Source organism: Jaculus jaculus, chromosome 19, assembly GCF_020740685.1.
Source record: "Jaculus jaculus isolate mJacJac1 chromosome 19, mJacJac1.mat.Y.cur, whole genome shotgun sequence".
Classification (NCBI taxonomy): Eukaryota; Metazoa; Chordata; class Mammalia; order Rodentia; family Dipodidae; genus Jaculus; species Jaculus jaculus.
Window position 1 is genome coordinate 54,334,828 of NC_059120.1, and position 9,150 is coordinate 54,343,977.

The 9,150-nt window shown below is 44.4% G+C and overlaps 1 protein-coding gene across 4 annotated transcripts in view; it reads left to right on the forward strand.

The window, feature by feature from the left end:
• Nucleotides 1-3,838, forward strand: part of Prpf3 (pre-mRNA processing factor 3) — a 36,875-nt gene extending 33,037 nt beyond the window's left edge. For all 4 annotated transcript variants that reach the window (XM_045138556.1, XM_045138559.1, XM_045138557.1 and 1 more), the window contains 2 exons: nucleotides 872-933; nucleotides 3,485-3,838. In XM_045138556.1, coding sequence (XP_044994491.1) covers nucleotides 872-933; nucleotides 3,485-3,631 — 209 coding nt within the window. In that variant the 3' untranslated portion in view covers nucleotides 3,632-3,838. The remainder of the gene's footprint in view (nucleotides 1-871; nucleotides 934-3,484) is intronic.
• Nucleotides 3,839-9,150: the final 5,312 nt, after the last annotated feature.

Sequence of the window (9,150 nt, forward strand, 5' to 3'; positions counted from 1 at the left end):
GTATATAGAGAGCACACCAGGCCCTCTTGTCCCTGTAGATGAACTCCAGTTGCGTGAGCCACTTTGTGCATCTGGCTTTACATGGGCACTGGGGAATCGAACTCCGACCTGTAGGCTTTGCACATAAAAGCCTTTAACTGAACCATTTTGGCAGCTCTGTCTTCATTGCTCAGATCTGCTCTGTTGTTACTGAGCATTAGCTTGTTTTACTTATTTTTTATTTTTTTCGTTAGCTTGTTTTAGAGTGCTGGAAATTGGAGCTAATGCTCTACCACATATCTCCCAACCATTCCCATCTTCATCTTTCAATCATACTTCCATGAGTATTTATTCCTCCCATCAACAAAGAGCTGCGTTAGCATTTAACAATATCTGCAGAGAGCCTCCCCTTTTTCTTGGTTGTTTGAGGTAGGATCTCACTCTAGCCTAGGCTGACCTGGAATTCACTATGTAGTCTCAAGGTGGCCTCAACCTCACAGCGATTCTCCTACCTCTGCCTCCCAAGCGCTAGGATTAAAGGCGTGCGCCACCACATGTGGTGAGAACCTTTCCCCCCCCCCAGGGTGAAGTCTAGCTTTGTTGCTCAGGCTTTAAACTCCTGGGCTCAAAGTAGTTCTCCCACTTGAACTTCCCCCATTGCTAGGACTCTGTGCATGTACCACATTGACTAGCTGCGTGATATGATGCTGAGTATTTATTAATGTCCCTACCTACCTGCTGTTTCAAGTCAAATATAGGGAAAATAAGAATATCAGAAGGAAAACATGATTCAAATACATAGGGAAATGTGACAGTATTTGAGTAGAATGGATATTGTTTAAGAATCTCAATCCTAAGGCTAGGGTAAATTTAGCTATATTGTCTTTTCCAGATGATGAGGAATCTGATGAGGAAGCTGTGAAGAAAACCAATAAATGCGTGCTAGTCTGGGAGGTAGGTGGTCTTTATAAACGAACACTAGCCAGTCCCTCATGGTTTATGATAGCCTAGTGCAGCAATAAGATGCATAAAACTAAACAACAAATCGTCTCTAGAACAATTCTTATTTCTTTTTGGGTCCATTTTTAAATGTTTAGTGGTAAATTCTTGACTATATTTTAGTAAAATTCATGTATAGTATATGCTGCCTGGAAAAATTACATGGAAAATGCTTCTAATAGAAATAAAAATATTGAAATTACTTATTTTCTGTTATGGGTAAGAAAACAGAGTGACTGGGCATGGTGGTACACGCCTTTAATACTAACACTCTTGAAGCAGAGGTAGAAAGATTACTGTAAGTTTGAGGCCAACCTGAGAATACATAGTGAATTCCAGGTCAGCCTGGACTAGAGTAAGACCTTACCTTGGGAAAAAAAAAAAAAAAGCAGAGTAAGTTGTGTTATTCCCCCTCACTCCCAACCCCAAGATATAGTAAAAATACTAGGCTTAAAAATTGGACCTGGCGAGGTGACACATGCCTTTAATCCCAGCACTTGGCAGGCAGATGTATGAATTTGACACCACTCTGAGACTACATAGTGAATTCCAGGTCATCCTGGACTAGAATGAAAACCTCAAAATCAAAAATGGCTAGAGAGATGGCTTAGAGGTTAAAGCACTTGTCTGCAAATCCAAAGGACCCAGGTTCGATTCTCCAGTACACATGTAAGCCAGATGCCCAAAGTGGTGCATGTGTTTGGAGTTTGTTTGCAATGGCTGGAGGCCCTACCACATCTGTTCTCTCTTCTATCTCCTCTGATTGCAAATTAATTAATTATTTTTTTAAAAAAAGAATATTAGGAATTGGGGCTGAAGAGCTGGCTTAGCCGTTAAGGCATTTGCCTGCAAAGCAAAGCCCTGGCGTGCCCTTTCTCTTATCTGCCTCTCTCTCACTCAAGTAAATAATAAATAAAATATTAAGAAAAAGAAAACAAGGGGGTGGAGGGGCTGCTTAGTGGTTAAGTTACTTGCCTGCAAAGCCTAAGGAAGTAGGTTCAATTTCCCACGATCCACAAAAGCCAGATGGCACATGTGTCTGGAGTTCATTTGCAATGGCTGGAGGCCCTGCTGTGTCCATTTTCTCCCTATCTCCTTTCTCTATCTCTCTTTCTCTTTCAAATAAATAAATAAAAATATATTAAAAGCAGAAAAGAAAGAAAGCTGGGTGTGATGATGGTGTGTGCATTTAATCCCAGCACTTGGGAGGCAGAGGTAGGAGGACCACCATGAGACTACCGAGTGAATTCCATGTCCGCCTGAGCTCGAGTGAGATCCTACCTTGAAAAACCAAAAAAGAAAAAGGGAGAGAGAGCAAAAGAAAGAAAGAATATTAAGAACATAGGGTCAGGAGCCGGGCATGGTGGCACTCGCTTTTAATCCCAGCACTCGAGAGGAGAGTTAAGAGGATTGTGGAGAGTTGGAGGCCACCCTGAGACTATATAGTGAATTCCAGTTTAGCCTGGGCTAGAGCGAGACCCTAACTTGAAAAAGAGTGAGGAAAAAAAAAAAAAAAGAATTTATGATCAGGGCTAGAGAGATGGGTTAGTCATTAAGGCACTTGCTTGCGAAGCCTAAGGACCCAGGTTTAACTCCCCAAAATGCACATAAGCCAGAGGCACACGGTGGCACATGCATCTGGAGTTCATGTGCAGTGGCTAAGGCCTTAATGTGCCAATTCTCTCTCACTCAGTTGCTTTCTCTGCCATAAAAAAAAAAAAAGCTTAAACCCTTATGTATATGAATTTATGCAAACATCCTAGGTGTTGGTGGTTATAATGGGTTTTACCATAAAATCACATTAAAGTAGTCACTTTGCTCCATAAATATGTCTTCCAAAAGAATACCATATATATATATATATATATACACACACACACACATTCAAATGAGAAATTGCAGTGGTAGACAGCTAGCCTGGCCTCTACAGTGCTCTACACTCAGTCTCCAGCACGACAGCTCAAGGAGGGAAGGTGAGCGGCAGTGGAGATGTTCGTTGTTGGCGTTGTGGTGAGGTGGTTAGAGGGGTTTCACTCCAGCCTGGCCTGACTTGGGAACTCACTCTGTAGCTCCAGACTGGCGTGGGTTTAAAAAAGCCTGAGCCACTATACCTGGCTTAGTATTTTATTTAAATTTTTGTCTTGGGCTGGGGAGGTAGCTTAGCAGTTAAGCACTTACCTGTGAAGCCTGAGGACCCCGGTTCAAGGCTCGATTCCCCAGGACCCACGTTAGCCAGATGCACAAGGGGGCGCACATGTCTAGAGTTCGTTTGCAGTGGCTGGAGGCCCTGGCGTGCCCATTCTCTCTCCCTGCCTCTTTCTCTCTCTGTTGCTCTCAGATAAGTAAATAAACACAAAAATTAAAAAATAAATGAATTTTTGTCTCATCTGAGCACCGTGGAATATACCTTAAGGCAGGAAGATTTCAAATTTGAGGACAGTATGGGCTGAATAGTAACAAGATCTGTCTCTAAGTAAACAAATCAAAATTTTTGCTCTTTCCCTAGGGTACAGCCAAAGACCGGAGCTTTGGAGAGATGAAGTTTAAACAGTGCCCTACAGAGAACATGGCCCGGGAGCATTTCAAAAAGCACGGAGCAGAACACTACTGGGACCTCGCGCTGAGCGAGTCAGTGCTGGAGTCCACTGACTGAGACTCCTGCACACCGCCGCCTCCGGGCCTGGTCTCTCCAGTCCTCTCACTCGTTCTACTTCCCAGCCCAGCCCACTGTGTGTATGAGCTCAGAACTGTGCCAAGCAGACATTGGGGCAAAAGGAAAATAGTTGTTTTCCCCGGTCAGCCTGGTGCTACCCCTTCATTCCTCCCATGTGCATACGATTAAAGAATTATTTTTAAACTAGGTATGATATTTTTTGTACCTTCATAGTTTTTTTTTTTTTTTTTTTTTTTTGGTTTTTTGAGGTAGGGTCTTACCCTACCTCAGGCTGGCCTAGAAGTCACTATGTGGTCTCAGTATGGCCTTGAACTCATGGCAGTCCTCCTACCTCTGCCTCCTGAGTACTGGGATTAACGCCGTGCGCCACCATGCCGGGCCCTCTAGCAGTTTTTGAAGTCTATAAATGTCGGACACGTCCTAAAGCAAAAGGGATAAACAAGGTTTTCTAGAGGAGAATGAAACAGAGTTGTTAACAAGTGGTTAAGGTATGGAGAGCAAGTGAGTAACTTTGACCTTCCTTCATTGATAAGTAACCAGGTAACACATCACCTCATGTCTTCACTGAGTGGTCATTCCATGAAATCAGTTCTTCAACAGAAGTGGTTATTTGGTTAAAGAAGACATTATCGGAGGATCAGTTTGTAAAGAGGAATAACAATCAAAAACTTATCTATTTATGGCAGGTTGTTACTGTTACTGCCATGGCCCCTGCTGTCTTTCAAAGTAAGAAATGGATATGTTTTTGTTGTTGTTTGTTTGTTTGGGGTTTAGGGTCTCAGTGTCCGAGGCTGGAATTCACTGCTTAACTCTCAGGGTGGCCTTTTTTTTGTGTGTGGGGGGGAATAGGGTCTTACTGTAGCCTAGGCTGACCTGGAATTCACTATGTAGTCTCAGGGTGGCCGCGAACTCACAACTGCTGGACCACCACACCCGGCATATTATTTATCTATTTACTTATTTATTGAGGTAAGGTTTCCTGTAACCCAAGGTGGACTCAAATTTGCTATGTACCTGTGAATGACCTTGAATCCTTGACTTTTGTTTTTTTCAAGGTAGGGTCTCGTTCTAGTCCAGGCTCACCTGGAACTCACTGTAGTCCCAGGCTGGCCTCAGACTCATGGAAATCCTCCTACCTCTGTCTCCTAAGTGCTGGGATTGAAGGATTCCCAGCAGCCCTGAATTTCTACCTCTCCCTCCTGACTGCTGGAATTATTGGTGAGAACTACCACATCCAGTTGATGTTTTTCTGGGAATGAGTTTAGGACTTTATCCATGCTAGGCAAGCACTCTACCAACTGAGGTATAATCTCCAACCCCAAAGTGCCGTTTTATTTTTAAAAAGTTAGGGCCTGGGGAGATGGCTCAGCAGTTAATGGTGCTTGCTTGCAAAGCCTGCTGTCTCAGTTTCAATTCTCCAGCCACCCACAGAAAGCCAGATAGATAGGCATTCGGTTGCTGCAGAAAGAGAGCCTGGTGCACCCATACACAATTTTTTTGCTAATACAAGTCTTTGTCCTCCCCGCCACCAACTGTAGGATCTGTATCCCTAGTCCATCACACTCCTTTTCTAAAATGTGGAATTTCTCATTTCCTATGTAAGAATCTGACTAGGTGATTGGTTCTATTTTAGCATTAAATGTTTCTAATTTGATTTAGGAGTATGTGGGTCAGTTTAAGCATCCATTTCATGTTTCCTATTGAGGACATATTGGGAATGGATAAAACCAGAAAGCTTGGGCTGGAGAGATTAGTGGTTAAGGTGTTTGCCTGTAAAGCCAAAGGATCCCAGTTTGATTCTCCAGGACCCACGTTAACCAGATGCACAAGGGGTGTGTGCATCCGGAGTTCATTTGCAGTGGCTAGAGGCCCTGGTGTGCCCACTCTCATTCTCTTCCTCCTCCCCTCCTTCCCCCCCACCTCTTTTCTCAAATAAATAAAATACATTAAAAAAAATAATACTAGGGCTGGAGAAGTAGCTTAGTGGTTAGGCGCTTGCCTGTGAAGCCTAAGTACCCTGGTTCAAGGCTCAGGACCCATGTTAGCCAAATGCACAAGAGTGTGCACGCATCGGGAGTTCATTTGCAGTGGCTGGAGGCCCTGAGGCGCCCATTCTCTCTGTGTATGTGCCTCTTTCTCTCTCTCTCTCTCTGCCACTCTCAAATAAGTAAATAAAAGTGAACAAAAAATAATTTTAAAAAATACTAGAAACCTCATAGAATTCCCATGAGTTCATGCCAGGTGGAGTGTCATATGCATAGTGATGGAGAATGGACTTGACACTGTCAGAGCACAGAGACAGCCAGTGTGGTGAAAAAACAAGGATCTGAATAGGGCTCTAGGGGAACAATGTAGTTTTTCTTTTTTTTAATGTTTTTTAAAAATTTTTTGGGGCTGGAGAGATGGCTTAGCGGTTAAGTGCTTGCCTATGAAGCGTAAGGACCCCGGTTCGAGACTCGATTCTCCAGGACCCACATTAGCCAGATCCACAAGGGGGCGCACGTGTCTGGAGTTTGTTTGCAGTGGCTGGAAGCCCTGGCGTGCCCGTTCTCTCCCTCTCCCCCTCCCTCTCTCTCTCTCTGTCTCTCTCTCTCTCTCTCTCTCTGCTTCTTTCTCTCTCTCTCATTCTCAAATAAATAAATAAAAATGAACAAAAAATTTTTTAATTAATTAATTTATTTATTTGGCGGGGGGGGTTGAGGTAGAGTCTCACTGTAACCCAGGCTGACCTGGAATTCAATATGGAGTCTCAGGGTGGCCTCAAATTCACGGTGATTCTCCTACCTCTGCCTTCTGAGTGCTGGGATTAAAGGCGTGTACCACCATGGCCGGCTTTAATGTTTTTATTATTTGAGAGAGAGAGAAGCAGAGAGAGAATGGGCATACCAGGGCCTCCATTGCAAACAATCTCCAAATATGTGCCGCCTTGTGCATCTGGCTTACATAGGTCCTGGGGAATTGAACCTATATCCTTTGGCTTTGCAGACAAGGATCTTAACAGCTAAGCCATCTCCCCCAGCCCTAGTTTTCCTTTTTCCTGAGATAATTTCACTATGTAGACCAGGCTGCCCTAGAACTCGAAAACTTCTTGTCTCTGCTACCAGAGCACTGGTATTACAGGCATATACCACCATTCTTAGCACGATATTTAAGTGAAAATAATATGAAACTCATCCCTTTGTACAATGCATATATTATAATCCCAGCACTCAAGAGGCAGGAGGATCGCTGTGAGTCCGAGGCCAGCCTGAGAAGACATAGTGAATTCCAGGTCAGACTGAGCTAGAGCAAGACCCCACTTCAAAGAACAACAACAAAAAAAGAAACATTTGTTTTAAAAGCTAAAAAAGGGGGGGAGTGGTGCTGGAGAGATGTTCAGCAGTTAACACACTGGCCTGCAAAGCCTAGAGACCCACGTTTATTCCTCAGCACCCCTATAAAGCCAGATGCATCAAGTGATACGTGTCTGGAGGCCCTGGCATGTCCATCCTATTCTATCTCTGCTTGCAAATAAGTAAAATTAAAAAAAAAAAAAAGTATTGCTGGGCATGGTGGCACAGGCCTTTAATCCCAACACATGGGAGGCAGAAGTAGGAGGATCACGGTGAGTTTGAAGCCACCCTGAAACTCCATAGTGAATTCCAGGTCAGCCTGGGCTAGAGTGAAACCCTACCTCAAAAAAAAAAAGTTTTAAGAAAGGAAAAAAAAAAGGACTGACGTGATGGCTTAGTGGTTAAGGTGATTGCCTTCAAAGATCTAAGGACCCTGGTTTGATTCCCCAGTACTCATGTAGAGCCAGATGCACCAGTTGGCCTGTTTGTGGTATCTGGAGGCCCTGGAGCACCCATTCTCTCTATATCTCTATTCTGCAATAAATAAATATTTTTTTTTTAAATAGTGATCTCTAGCTGGGTGTGTTGGTACATGCAGTTAATTCCAGCTCTGGAGGCAGAGGTAGGAGGATTGCTGTTGAGTCCAGCCTGAGAGTAAATAGTGTATTCTAGGGCAGCCTAGGCTAGAGTGAAACCCTACCTTGAAAAACCAAAACATTAAAAAACCTCCAGTCAGGCAGTGTAATCTCACCATTTGGGAGGCTTAGGCAGGAGGATCATGAGTTTGAGGCCAGTCTGAGCTATGCAGCAAGACCCTGAGTCCGGGATGGAGAGATGGCTTAGTGGTTAAGTGCTTGTCTGTGAAGCCTAGGGACACTGGTTCGAGGCTCGATTCCCCAGGACCCACGTTAGCCAGATGCACAAGGGGGCGCACACGTCTGGAGTTTATTTGCACTGGCTGGAGGCCCTGGCACACCCATTTTCTCTATCTGCCTCTTTCTCTCTCTGTCACTCTCAAATAAATAAATAAAAATAAACCAAAAATATTTTTTAGAAAGGACCCCAAGTCCAAAAGAAGAAAAGGTTAAGCTGTGGGTGATAAGCCTTTCTTTGGGGTCGAGCTGGAAATGGTGCGAAGGAAGGAAAATGGGGCCTCATGCTCACTAGGGCAGCTGCTCCACCACCGAGCCGAATCCCAGCTTGCTTACTTTTTGAGACCAGGTCTGTTGTCTAGGCTGGAACTGAAATCGCTAGCTCAGGCAGCTTGAGTGTATAACCCTCCTGAGTAGCTGGTTGCAGGTTGTGCCATCAGGGAGCACCCAGCAATGTGCCTGTCCGATTTAGGTTCCTCTGTTCTAACGCTTACGCTTGGTAATGGAGGAGCTGTCTCTGTGTGTGCAGGTAATCTGTAGGAAATGTCTCTGCTCCATGCTCAATTTTGCTTGAACCTAAAACTGCCCTGAAAAATAAAAGCTAGAGCTGGATGTGGTTGTGCACATCTTTAATCCTAGTTCTTGGGAAGCAGAGGTAGGAGAATAGCTGCATTCAAGGCTAACTAACACTACAGAGTGAATTCCACGTCAGCCTGACCTAGAGGGAGACTCCACCTCGGGAAAACAAGCAAATAAGAATAAAGTAGGCCAGGTGTGGAAGTGTACACCTTTAACCCTAGCACTTGGGAGGCTGAGATAGGAGGATCGCTATGAGTTCAAGCCCAGCCTGAGACTACATAATGAATTCCAGGTCAGCCTGGGCCTGAGTGAAACCCTTGAAAATCCAAAAATAAATAAATTCAAGGGCTGGAGGGAACGCTTGGTGGTTAAGGCGTTTGACTGCAAAGCCAAAGGACCCAGGTTCGATTCCCCAGGGCCCACATTAGCCAGATGCACAAGGGGGCGCATGCGTCTGAAGTTCATTTGCAGTGGCTGGAGGCCCTGGCATGCCCATTCTCTCTCTCCCTCTTTCTCTGTCAAATAAATAAAAATAGATGCAAGAGGCTAGGGGCATAGTTATGTGAGTCTGTATTTAGCATGCACTAGACTGTTTCATTCCTATACCTAAGCAAGGTCTAGACAGGAAAGGGCCATTTGGAATTTATATTGGAGGCATGATGGCACAGGCCTGCAATCTCAGCACTTGGGAGGTAGAGGCAGAAGTTTAAGGTCA